Raw genomic sequence first — 13,502 nt, 5'->3', positions numbered from 1 at the left:
CGTATGCAAAGTAGTGCTATCTATGTATATTTAGATACAAATATGAAAAAAAAAAACAAAAAAAAAGACAAAACTGTATAGTTCTATTATAGGTCTATCTCAATATTCATTACGATATCGTCAGAACACTCCACAACAAACCCAGTCTCACCCACGATTGCATTACTAGAACTAACATTCCCCGTCATTTTTGACCCCCAATTGGACACATCGTATTTCAATCCATGCGTGGTTAACTCTACCATTCGATCACTCAATGGTAATAATCCACAAGTAGGTGGTATTATAGGTTTGCCTTTTCTGCTAAATGTAGATCTTGACGGGTACCGCACGTAATTTACACCCTTGTATAGTAGAAAAATAATTTCGTTGTTGGTGAAGAAGAAAATCTTTAAATTCGGTGAACTCTGGTGAAGAATGTATAGTTGGTTAATTGATTGTATTGTTTGATCGAATCTACCACCAATTGCCGAAACTGTGTAAATCTTGATTGGAATAGTGCTGTGCTCGTGAAAATCATCTTTCCATATTTGTGAAAGACCATTTTCTTTTTCAATTTCCGGCCACACAGGATTTTTTTCTCCTTGTTGTTGCTGTTGTTGTTGTTGCTCTTTGTAAATAAAATGTAATTGTATGCAAAGTATCGACTTCATGAAATCGTTCAGGTATTGACTTGACTGTGGAATTAGTTTGGTTCCGTGTGTTTTATAAAATTGAGCAATTTTATCATCTAGCGAGTCAAAATCACCCACTATATAGTTTGGGATATACTTCGATAGCAAACCTTTCTGATTGCTCAAATCTTTCTCCGCATAAACCTCATCCTTGGTATCCTTCTCTAAACTGTTAACATATTGGTAAAGTCGATTGGCGCCTCCATCTGCACAAATAACAACATCTGATTGTTTCCATAGTGATATCAAATCTATGTGGATTTCTTGATTAAGGATTAAAAGTGCCGTCTTGGCATATGTGGTGGTGTGGTTATAAAGTTTAGGTTGTTTCTGAGAATCTGTTGACGAGGTAAGGTATGAAAATGGTTCAATCAAATGGTACTCCTGATCTGAAGGTGGCTCAATTACCAACGTATCTGGTTGTTCTGTAACCAAGTCTTTTTTTTGTTCTTCTCGTGACATAACTGAATTACAGCTTCAAATTGTGTTATTTTCTAATATTATTTATTTTTCTTGCAAACTGGGAGGATAAAGATGTGAGTGGAAAAGAGGGACGGGGTAAGTAAACAATTGAACTGTCAATAGAAAAAGTAATGGTAAGGGTAAATAATGATGGTAGATTATTCTGTAAATAATTAAGATATAAAAAAAAAAGTAGAGGTATAAAACAATGTTGAAAATTGATAAAAATTGATAAAAATTGATTAATTAAGATGAAGCCACATCAGTTTCCACAATTGGAAAGCGCAATTTATATTTTATAATATATATGCTCTTATGGTGACTTCCTAGTCGACAAGCTTTCGTGGTGCCTAGTTAATCCAGTCAAATCAGCCAAATTAGCCAATTCAGCCAAATTAGCCAATTCAGCCAAATATGCCAAAGATCATGGGTAATGGGGAAGCATAGAATATCCTTTTAAGAAGATTTTTTCATAATTTTTTTAATTGGGAAACGACATTCAGTATGTTACAAAAGTAATCATACAAATTCATACAATTAACAATTAAAATTTAGCTTGTTTATGCCGCAAATATACTTTGTTTAAAGAAGAAAATACGTAGATTTCATTTAATATGAAAAACAACTTGCTTCTATAGCCAACAAAATAAACCAACACAAAATATATTGGGCTGTAACAAATATTTCAACAACAATACCATTTTCAATTACTTTGAGCACCCATTAGATGAGTGTAATATCAAGAGGTAAAGTTTTCATGGTTTTGGTTTACAAAATGCGCGTACATTGATACAATTCTCAATACTTTTATCCTTATGAAATATAAGTCTCTCACTCACACTCACACTCTTTCACACTCTTTTACGCTCTCACACTCCCTCTTGATATTTACGCACAAAAACAAAGTTAAGCTCTCCAGCCCTAATAATAAATCCAAACCCACCACTTCTAACTAACTTAAGAAGAAGCCCATCACTTTTGTCAATATGCCCGCTCAGACAGAAGCAGCATCAAACGGCAATACTGCTGGATCTGGGTCTGGACCTGTCTCTGCCTCTGCAGCGCAACCAGCATCATCTTCAACAAATACTTCTGCACCGGAGAAGAAAGAAGCAATTGTGCCCAGGGATGTTCGTTTACTCCACTTGATCTTTGCAACGCAGGGTATTCAAAACTACCAGGACCATGTTCCACTCCAGCTAATGGACTTTGCACATCGGTATACAAGAGGGGTATTAAAGGATGCACTAGTATATAATGAGCATGCGAAACCAGCAGGTGCATCATCTTCATCAAGTGCGGCAAATTCTACAACAGTGAATACAGATGACATAAGGCTTGCCATTGCTGCACGAAGTAACTACCAGTTTAAACCAGTGCCGCCAAAGGAACTCATGTTGGAATTGGCGCAAGAGAGAAACTCTCGACCATTGCCTCCGGTTATACCAAAATGGGGGTTGAACTTACCACCGGAAAAGTATTGCCTCACAGCAAAGGATTGGGACAGTATATATGATGAACCAGTGCAAGGAGGAGATGGCACGGGAGGCAAAGAAGGAGGACTGCTGAAGAAGAAATTAAAGACTAGATGAGGGAATTTGCTACAAAATGATATTTTTTTTTCTTTTTGCTTTCTTTTCCGATAAAGACCTGGACAAGTAGGGCTATGTGTTTAATCAAAGAGGTATTTGTATAATGTAATTTTAAAGAACATGAATTAGAACAAAAAATAAGAAAAAAGTAATAATAATAATAATTATCATGCTGTGACAAAAGATTAAGTGCAACACACATGTCTCTGCCCTCTAAAAACAATCCACTCTATCGACATGTTACTTTTCCTGTCGTTTCAATAGCCTCTGGGGATGTATTTCTCTACGTCGGTTTTATATTTAATACACAATGAAAAGAAGTTTTTGAAGCTATAGAACTTGCCTTTGTCGGAAAGTGTATTGAGAAAGCGAGCAAAAGAATTATAAAGCAAAAGCAAAAAAGAAAAAAAAAAACAAAAAAAAAACAGAGAGACTTCCAAACGTGAGAGAGGGAAAAAAAAAATAGTAAAAGTTATGAGCGTGAACAACGACACGACAACCAGTTTTCGAAATTCCAACAATCTCTCCATTTACTTTACCACTGAATACGATTTTTCCACTGAAACACTCAAACATTTATACCGACTGCACGTTTTCTTTACATCTTGACATCAATTGCTACTACATTTCCTCCCCAATTTTTTTTTTATTATTTTCTTCTGGCCACAAGCAATCACACACAACGAACAACACGCTGAAATATACACACACCACACTTGAGATATGCTTCCAACTACATTAGGATCACTTCCTGAAGTTAAAGAGGAATACCCAGGCGCATGTTTGGTCGAGCGTACTGCACGATTACAGCAATTTATCGAATTGGGCCCTCCGGATTTATGTAACATTTATAAGCATTCCATTAACGCCAAAAGAGAAAATGGCGAGATTGGTACTTTCTTGTACTTTACTGGTGTGGACACATCCTCGATAGCCTCCATTGCTGCTCATTTACAAAGTTTAGCTAACTTGATGACTTCTAAACTGCAATACTGGTTTGGCGAAAAGAAACATTGGAAAGTTCCCCAATTGACGTATTGTTCATTCAACGCATTCAGTAAAGTTGATATGAGGGTAACTGTGCATATCCCGGGCAAATTTGAGATTCAAGTATTGAACCAGGATGGGAAACAGATACAGGATAAAGTCAATGCGGACCAGATGGAAAAGTTCTGGTTAGAAACATTTGTTACCGCTATTGTGAGAAGTATTTTAGAGAGTGAAGATGGCGATGATGTCAATAAGGTCGGGGGAGTTGTTGAGATTAGGAAAATTAACCCATTTAACAATGGTATTACATCAAAGGAATTGTTAAACGACTTTTTACATGGGTTTGAAGAGTTGTTTTTCCAAGGTACCAAGTTGGGCAGCTCAGTTGATATTCCACTGCCTACATTGATCAACAACTATTTAATTGATGGTTTTATCAAAGTGATTCAGTTGACACAATCTTATGATCGAGGATTGGAGATTTTGGATAGATTATACAAGATTGAGCCCAGTGTGGTGTCAATTATCGCTAAGCTCCAGTTGTTGAAGCAGGACGAGATTGAAGCTGTAAAGACAATGTACAAAGGGATCAGCGACAACAAAAGGGACTCGAATTTGTTGGTGTTGCAAGCTGAATATTGTTTGGACAAAAAGAAACCAGATTTGGCACTTGAAATTGCCAAACAGGCAGTGAAATCATCACCTTCGGACTTTTTGACGTGGTCAGTCTTGGTCAAATGCTATACCAAGTTGAGCGACTATGAGAACGCATTATTGACATTAAACTCGTGTCCAATGAATTCACACAAGGAGAAGTACCAATTGAAAAGAGTTGTTCCAATTAGATCACACGAAGACTTGCACTTGCCGTCGCCATTGGATGTCACTATGGATGAGGTATCAAATTTGCAAAGCAACGATATCAGTTATGAGCACAAGAATTTGGACCCACAGTTGGTAAACTTACCTGCAGCCAACCTTAAATCTACATATGCCAAGGCATATGACTTGTTGACAGAAATTGTTGCCAAGACCGGCTGGGAACAATTGTTGAAGTACCGTGCAAAAGTATTTGTTATGGAAGAAGAATATAGAAAGGATAGAAAAGCTGCTGCTGCCAATGGACATTTACGAAAAAGTTCAACTCTCTCGTCGGTGAATGTCAACAATGTTAAAGTGAGCGACGATAGCACGGCCAATTTGGAGAGCGATGTTGACTCCACTACTGGTGTTAAATCTCCAATACAAGAAAGACACACTGAAAGCAATCTTGGAGAAGAAACACCAGCAACAGCAGCTGCTGCTGCTGCCTCTGGCATTGGAACCGACAGTGCGAATGCAACTGCAACTGCAACTGCAACTGCAAATGACGCCAACACAATTGCTGATCAAGAGTATGAAGATGAGTTTAGAAAAAAGAGACTTTGTGAAAGATGGTTGGACAATTTGTTTATGCTATTGTACGAAGACTTGCGTGCATACACTGTGTGGCAAGCCGAATCCTTACACTTTCAAGCACAGCAGATGGAGTATAAAAAGACGACATTGGAATGGGAGATCCTAGGGTCTATTGCTTATAGGTTGAAACATTTCAAAGAAGGTTCGGCAGCATTTGCCAATGCATTAAGTGGGCGATTTTCTGCGAAATCACAAACTGAAATGTTAAAGTATTACTTGAAAGAGCGTAACAGATTGCTTACAAGAAATGCACCCGTCTCACAAGGTCTGCTGCTGCATCTGTCGTCGCTGTCGGCGAATTATATTCAAAATTACTCAAAGTTGATGAACCAGTTAAATGAAAAGATTTTGGAAAGTATAGTCAAACTTTTGGTGTGGAACCACAGATGGTATTCTGATTTCTCGCCATTTTTGCTCTTGAGTTTGAGTGATTTAGTTGCTTGGGAAGGTTCATTAAAGATTGAAAGTTCCATCAAGGCATTATACAACGAGGGCAAATTTACTGGACACGGTAGTGGTAGTGCATTAAGCGGCGGCAGTAGCTCCCTGAAAGATGGAAGCAAGGATAAATTCGACACTATTGGAAATCACGGTGTCGTTGAGATGATGAAAGATTTGAATGATGACTATATAAAATTATATAATTTGAGCAACGCTGATTAAGAACAAGGGAAGAGGAGAAAGAGTTTAGTTAGTGTGGTTAGAATAAAGTATATACATGTCATATGATTCAAAAGCTAAGCTTAAAGCAAATGTATTGAAATGTGTTGAAATGTATTCAAGTATCAAGGGAAGAAAACAAAAAGAGAAAATAAACGTGGGGTTGTAAGTATTCCATTAATTCGTTGGTTTGTTTCTTATTTTTTGTTTTCTGTTTTTTTGTTCATATTTTTTTGTTCTTCTTTTTTTTTTCTATTTCTTGAATGGTATTAAGTCCGAAGTCACGAGATATGCTGCAATTGACACACTCTCTGAAAATCTTACACAATTACGCTTATTCTGGATATCCAAATCAAAAAAAAAAAAAAAGAAAAAAAAATTGCAACTAATAACCATATATAGAATAACATGCCATCCTTTGCAATATTTATAAATTGTAATTTTGTTTCGCCAATGTGTTTTCTTTTCATATTTTCTTCTTCTTCTTTTTTTTTTTGTTTCTTTCATTCAGTTTGATTTCTTGTTCTGAAAACCACTGGCTATAATTAACCTAGTTTTTTAAATACTTTGACTTGGTTGTTTCCCATAAGTCATACTAATTCTATCACCGTTAATTCGTACATTAAATTCCACAATGAGAAACGTTTCTGCTACAAATAGATTGATGATGTTTTCTAGTCATTTAGACAAGACCAACCATGAAAGAAACAAAATTAATATGATCCCTTCTTTCCCATTATTGTCCAATGTTGAAAGAAAGAAATATAGCGGAAAAGAGTATTACAAAATCAAATAGAGCTAAAAAAAAATGGTATTTACGAATACGAAAAGCTCAAGCAGTTTATGGAACCACATTAGGAGGTATAATCTATAGAGCATGAGCTGCTTCACGTTACCACGGGTCAATTATTGGAAACCATTTATTTTTTCCACTTGCACACAAACAAACAAACAAGTCAGAGGATTTCATGAATCTATTCAATACACCAATGATTTGAACGTCGAGGAAGATGTCAAACATTTTACCATTATCATATATATATATATATATATATATACATTTATTCTTTGCAGGTGATATTATGAAATATCAAAAGATGAACAACTTGATGAAAAGACCAACTGATTGTTGACCCAGAAGCATTTGCAAATGCTTTAGATAGAGATAGAAACTGCTTCTGATACACGGTCGTTGCTATTATACAATATACAAAAAATATATATAAAAAAAAACATAATCTATTTACAAGCGCAGACAAATGACAAATGGGCGAGCAATAATGAGCAAGGCAGGTTTTAATAGCCCTCTATGCAAAGTGTGCGATAATATCTAAATGCAAATACTGAATGTTTGAAGAGTTGAACTTGGTCCCTGCTTTTGATCCTTTTTTTTTGATCTTTTTTTTTTTGATCTTTACTGTTCCTTGTCTCAAGAATGAAAGAAACAAAAATTTCATGCCCAAAAAAAAAAACACACACACATAGGGCGAATCCAACATTCATAAACACTGCTAAAGTCCCTTATAATAATAGACCTTGCTACTTCTTTCCTTGATCTACTTCTCTTTCATCTTCAAATCCTTGCTTTGCCAAGTCACGCAACTCCTTTTTTGACTCTTCCAATCTTTGCTTTCTAGCTTGAATGATGGCGTCTCTTCTTTCCAATTCCTCTACCCATAACTTCTCTCTCAATTTGGCCTTTTCTCTCAATTGATCTTCTTTGGTTTTCTTCTGTTCTAAAGATGACTGGCCCAATGTGACACCACCGGCAACCAAAGCAATCAAGGTTGCTAACTGAAAGCCGATACGATAACGAAAGTACTTTTGCGTTTTCAATTTCTCACCACGCTTCATTGAACGAGCAGCAAGAATCACCGCACCAGCAGTGAGCAATGACCCAATAGGCACAAATGGTTGTTCCTTGCACTTTTGCATCATTTTTTGAAGAACATCAGGCTCTCTACATAGAAAGAAAAAAAAAACGTAAATGTTAGTACATATTGTTTTCCTTTGGATAAACTAATTAAAAAACAGAAAACCGAGTAAAAGGCTCTGTCGTTGGTTATAAAAGTGGTGAAGCTATTGGGAGCATCTGACTTCAAATTGGTTTGCAAGGTGTGAAACATCATTTCTCCCTCTTCCCCACACACACACACTCATATACACTCTTATACGCATTTACATGTATTCACGACTGCCTTGATCCGATTATTTGTAAAGCACATACTCTTCTTCGCCAAAGGACATGGATGATGGAAGTCTCTGTGTCATCTTGTGTTTGTTTTTATTTTTGTTAGTTTAAGGATGAATAAATCAATAAATAATAGTATTGAAATGAAATGAAAAGATTTGTGTAGGTGGTGGATATAATCTTAATTACAATTGGTATATCCAATTTTAGTACTCGTGAGATATAATACGCCGCAATGTGCTAGCTGACTGCCACACACGTACATACACACATATGTATATATATATAGCTCGCACACGTACAGCTCATTCTCTCAACGACCAAGCGCGCGAGCAAGCATAGCAGATGCGGGAGTTGCCGTGACGGACAAGATATGTCTATAGTATATATATATATATATATATATATGGATAGATAGAGCATATAAAATTGCCGAAATTGGCTCACTAACAAAAGGATCCACTTGAATTTATACTGACCAATCGAAATGGCTCAAGGCTTTACATACAAGTTTACATATAAGTTTTACATAATAGGATCTTACATGTTATAATTTTCATTGATTAATTCAATACATTTTATTCTTTTTTTTTTCAAATTTCTTTCAATTATCTCAATCTCCTCAAATTATTGCTATACACCATCTCTAGTTTGCTCCCTTCCTCCATCTTTTCTGTTCTTGTTCTTTGCTTTTTTATGATTTCTCTTTTTACTGGTCCAAGATGAACTTCTTAAACTCTGCATATGCTCTATCCAAATCGTCATTGACAATGATCAAGTCATGAGCACCAGTTTGTGCATATTCCATTTCACCAGCCGCAGCAGCGATTCTCTTTTCTAAACTTTCGTCTGTCTCGGTACCTCTTCCTGATAAACGGTTTCTCAACTCTTCAATGGATGGGGGACTAACAAACAAGTATCTTGCATTCAAATCTGTCTTTTTAACGGACTTGACACCTTGCATATCAATATCCAAAAGACAGATCTTACCCTGTTCGAGCACATCTTTAACAGCTTTTACGGTAGTACCGTAATAGTTACCGGAAAACTGAGCCCATTCAATAAATTTGTCTTCGTCTATAAGTTTTTTGAATTCCTCAACTGTGCTGAAATGATAATCTTTACCATTGACTTCACCTTCTCTTGGTTTTCTTGTAGTGTTGGAAACGGAGAAACCAAAAGTGTCTGGATGTTCGGCGAAAAGCTTCTTCAAAAGTGTAGATTTACCTGTTCCTGAAGGACCAGAAATGACAACTGGTCTAGTTGGAGCTGTGGAAGAGGAAGACATTCTGATGAAAAAGGGTATGGGCAAATGTGTGGATGCTAAAGATATGGGTTTGACCAAAGTCGTTGTGGGTGAGACAAGTTTAGCTATCGGCCGGATTGCAATGGTAAACAACATTCAGGATTTTTCCACGTATGAAGAAGTCCGTGCCCAAATTTTTTTTTTTTGTGTGCAGTGTGTGTGTGTGTTTGCAGTGTGTGTTTACAGTGTGTGTGTGTGGCGTGTGTTTTGGTCTGTCTCGATGCTTGCGTGTGTATCTTTCATGTATTTCTGTGTACTTTTAGTATGTCACAATTTTTCCTTTTCATTTTTTTTTCCTTTTTTTTTTTTTGGCTTTCTCTTCCTTCAAGGTATGCGTGGAGCCATGGAATAAGCCGAATTGAGACGCGTTGGAGTCAAGACAAATAATGTGCAAAAAACAATAACTTCATTAAGCTAATTAATAAGACGAAAGTAAATACAGGAAAAAAAAATAGACAACTTAAAACTCAGTATTGGCCAAAAATAAAATCAAATTTTCGTATTTGTACGATAAAGTCCGTTGATTTACATAATAGTTTTGTTCAATAAAGGTTAGTTTGTGTGTCTATATATATGTGTGTGTATGTGTATGTACTTTCCTCAAAAACATTCTTCTCATTCTTTGATATTGCTTTGGCGATTTGGCTAAATGTATTCAAGTATAGCACTGAAACTGTGAGTTGAACGCAACACTGCAATAACATTACACCAACAATTTTTTTTCAACTGCTGAGTTGAATTACCATCGAGTTGATGGATGTAAAAGAAGTATAAGTTTGTGATGGAATCACGTGATTTGTTATTATGTGTGCCTACAAAATATCGCAACCAAATATTGAATACTAAATCGTTAACAAAAAAGCGCAAAATTTACTAAAGGAAAGAATATTTGAGAAGAAAAAAGAAAATGGAGAGAGTGTGTGTGTGTCTGTGTGTGTCTTAGTGAAAGAAAGTCGTGTGCAATTGGAATCAATGAAGAAAATAACGGAATCGAGCTGAAAAAACAAAACTGTCTCTCTTAACTGCTAATTTTTATACATCATCTAGGATCGAAAGTCATCAGAACCATTCATCGCCATTGTCATTGTCACTGTCATTGTCATTATCATTATAAAAGCCGAGTTCTCTTATTAAACATACAAATATAACTTTGTTTTTTTTCTTTATTTTCTAATTTCACTTGCATATATCATCAGCAATGGCTTCTAACAATATCTTACCCGAGCTCAATAATGCATTGACGACAATGTACTCCAACGCATCGAGAGATGACAAGCTCAATGCAACTCATTTCCTTGAACAGTTTCAGAAATCACAAGAGGCATGGCCCACAGTACACCAAATATTGAGCAAAAAATCATCCGATGGCAATGTGCAACTACAACTATTTGCTGCACAAACACTAAGATCCAAGATCATTTACGATCTCTCTAGTCAAATCCAAGAAGCCGACTACGAAGCATTGAAAAGCTCTGTTTTGAGCCTACTCAAACTATACCATGCACCAAGTGAAAAGCTTATAAGGACACAATTGGCAGTAGCAATGTCGCAATTAGCATTACAATATCTTTCATGGAAGAATGCCACGGGTGAAATAGTGACGAGTCTATCGGAATCATCCGAACTCACATATGTGCTATTGGAGTTTTTGAAAATTTTACCAGAAGAATTATCAGATGTCAAAAAGTCGCATTTGACAGATGAGGAGTATAACCAAAGGTCGGCAGAGTTGATCACAGACCAAGTAGAACCAGTTATTACCGTATTGAAACACCTTGCCGAAAGCAACACACAACAAAATCCTACACTCAACGCAGCCATATTGGATTGTTTAAACAGTTGGATCACTGAAGCCCCAGTAGAGCAAATCCTCAACATCCAATCTTTAACCGCACTAATTTTTCAAAGTTTAACACATGATGGCACATTTGACAAGGCAATCGAATGTTTGGTGACAATCATTAGAGAAACAAGGGACATTGACAATTACCAAATAATTGACGCACTTTACCAACAAATAGTCCAACTAAACAAATTCATGCACGATAATCCAGATCAGTTGGAGGATCCTGAGAAAGTAGACGGATTGACTAGACTTTATGTTGAATGTGGAGAGTCATGGCATGCACTCATTGCGAGAAATCCAAAACACTTTAAACCACTCGTTGAGATCCTTTTGGAATGTACCAACAACAAAGAAGATTTGGATGTGGTGAAATACACGTTCCAATTTTGGTTCTTGCTCAAGCAATTGATTGTTATGCCGAAATTTGAAGAGGCAAGAAATGAATTTAAGGAAGTTTACCTCAAACTTATTAGCATCATCATTGCACTTTTAACGTACCCCATAGTCGAAGGAGATATCACCAACAACTTGTTTGACGGCGATAAAGAACAGGAAGATAAATTTAAAGAATTCAGATACGAAATGGGCGATGTTTTAAAAGATTGTTGCGCCGTTGTGGGAGCATCAAAGGCATTGGAAGTACCTTTCCAGCAAATCCAAAGTATATTGGCAAGCCTGCAAGGTCAATGGCAATCGCTCGAAGCTCCCCTTTTCTCAATGAGAACAATGGCAAAAGAAGTTCCTAAAAAAGAACACACCATCTTGCCCACAATCATGTCATATTTGGTAAGATTACCAGAACATCCAAAAGTCAGGTACGCAGCAACATTGGTGTTGGGAAGATACACTGAGTGGACTGCAAAGAACCCGGAGTTTTTGGAGCCGCAACTTCAATATATCACCAAAGGTTTCGAGGTAGCCAACAACAACAATGAGATAATGATGGCCACCTCGCATGCGTTGATGTACTTTTGCCAGGATTGTGCAGAGCTTCTTGTCAACTATTTGGAACAGTTGTATTTGCTTTACGGACAAGTGCGGAATCAAGTTGATCTTGAGTCTAATTATGAATTGATGGAAGGTCTTGCTCATGTCGTTGCCAAAGTACCAGAGGAAAACTTGTACAAAACCTCGGAGATGTTTTTGCAGCCAACAATAGATAATTTGCAAAGCTTGTCATCTGGCACAGTTTCGGATGCATCGAATAAGGAAATTGCTGAGCAACTTGAGATTATCACCATTTTTGTAAACGTCTTGAAGATCAATGAGTTTGAAAAACCAACGTATCCTATCGCCACTTTATTTATTGAAAAAATCTGGCCATTAACCACATCAATCTTGAATCAATTTCAACAGTCACTTGCAATTAACGAAGCTTGTATGAAATTGTTCAAGACCGCAATATTATCGCTTAGTTCCTACTTGAACCCCTTATTGCCGCAAATTGCCGAAGTGTTGCACCAAGGCTTCAATCAAACTCACTATGGGTGTTACTTGTGGGTCACTGGTGTAGTCATTAGAGTATTTGGAGACGATGAATTTTCATCTCCTGAAATCACAACTGCAGTCTACGAATTTGGATTACAACAATGTCAATCCTTTTTTGAGCATTTCTCGAGTCACAAGAGCGAGACAGAAGTTAGGCTGCACCCTGATGTTATTGAAGATTTCTTCCGCATGTTGAATGATTTATTGATGTTTTTCCCATTCAAACTTATCTTGAATTACGATTTGTTGAATTCAATCTCAAAAGTCGTTGATATCACATTAACTGTGATTAATGAGTACAATCCAATCATCTCATGTATCCATTTCCTCATCGACTTGGTCTCGTGGGGTTTGGAGCACCCACCTATTTCTTTATTTGAACAACAGGATACAGAGAGTTTAAAACAAGCAATTAAGCAGTTTCTTGTGGCGGATGCACATGGTGGTGAAATTTTGAGAGTATTAATACAAGGATTAATTTTCAAATTTCCTGCTGATGCACAACAGGATGCAAATGACTTGATTTTGAAGATCCTTATTGTTGTGCCCAGTAATGAAATGGCAATAAATTGGCTCAAACTTGCAGTACACCAATTACCTAATGTAAATGACAAAGAAAGCGATCGTTTGTTTAGCACCGTTACTATTGCATTGCAGAATAAGGACAATAGGAGAGTCAGATCGTCATTAAGAGATTTCATAAACTGGTATTTGAGGAAAAACGTGACACCAAGATCTGAATTTTGAAAACCTGAAAAAACGACGGCAGAAGAGTTGAAATTTTAAAGAACAAGTAGTGATGGTTTTCTTTTTTAGCTCATTCTTTTATAAATCA

The 13,502-nt window shown here is 36.6% G+C and overlaps 6 protein-coding genes across 6 annotated transcripts; 3 read left to right on the top strand and 3 right to left on the bottom strand. All coding sequences in view use genetic code 12, as the record gives it.

Annotated features, from left to right (window-relative positions):
- Positions 1-86: 86 nt before the first annotated feature.
- On the bottom strand, positions 87-1,136 carry THI80 (thiamine pyrophosphokinase; the record flags this gene model as incomplete). Its single annotated transcript, XM_001524785.2, has 1 exon — positions 87-1,136. One exon carries the CDS (start codon positions 1,134-1,136, stop codon positions 87-89), a length of 1,050 nt encoding a protein of 349 aa, XP_001524835.2.
- A 986-nt stretch (positions 1,137-2,122) lies between these two features.
- On the top strand, positions 2,123-2,728 carry TAF9 (Transcription initiation factor TFIID subunit 9; the record flags this gene model as incomplete). The annotated part of the gene is made up of 1 exon (XM_001524784.1): positions 2,123-2,728. One exon carries the CDS (start codon positions 2,123-2,125, stop codon positions 2,726-2,728), a length of 606 nt encoding a protein of 201 aa, XP_001524834.2.
- A 723-nt stretch (positions 2,729-3,451) lies between these two features.
- BUD7 (bud site selection protein) lies at positions 3,452-5,839 on the top strand (the record flags this gene model as incomplete). Its single annotated transcript, XM_001524783.2, has 1 exon — positions 3,452-5,839. One exon carries the CDS (start codon positions 3,452-3,454, stop codon positions 5,837-5,839), a length of 2,388 nt encoding a protein of 795 aa, XP_001524833.2.
- Positions 5,840-7,375: 1,536 nt separating this feature from the next.
- On the bottom strand, positions 7,376-7,774 carry RCF1 (Respiratory supercomplex factor 1, mitochondrial; the record flags this gene model as incomplete). The annotated part of the gene is made up of 1 exon (XM_001524782.2): positions 7,376-7,774. The coding sequence occupies one exon, from the start codon at positions 7,772-7,774 to the stop codon at positions 7,376-7,378; it is 399 nt and encodes a 132-aa protein (XP_001524832.2).
- A 962-nt stretch (positions 7,775-8,736) lies between these two features.
- Positions 8,737-9,315, bottom strand: GUK1 (guanylate kinase; the record flags this gene model as incomplete). Its single annotated transcript, XM_001524781.2, has 1 exon — positions 8,737-9,315. The coding sequence occupies one exon, from the start codon at positions 9,313-9,315 to the stop codon at positions 8,737-8,739; it is 579 nt and encodes a 192-aa protein (XP_001524831.2).
- A 1,216-nt stretch (positions 9,316-10,531) lies between these two features.
- MTR10 (Nuclear import receptor) lies at positions 10,532-13,414 on the top strand (the record flags this gene model as incomplete). The annotated part of the gene is made up of 1 exon (XM_001524780.2): positions 10,532-13,414. The coding sequence occupies one exon, from the start codon at positions 10,532-10,534 to the stop codon at positions 13,412-13,414; it is 2,883 nt and encodes a 960-aa protein (XP_001524830.2).
- Between the last annotated feature and the right edge of the window lie 88 nt (positions 13,415-13,502).

Source organism: Lodderomyces elongisporus, chromosome 6, assembly GCF_030384665.1.
Source record: "Lodderomyces elongisporus chromosome 6, complete sequence".
NCBI lineage: Eukaryota > Fungi > Ascomycota > Pichiomycetes > Serinales > Debaryomycetaceae > Lodderomyces > Lodderomyces elongisporus.
The sequence above is the reverse complement of the archived record's forward strand: the minus strand, read 5'-3'. Positions and strand labels throughout refer to the sequence as shown.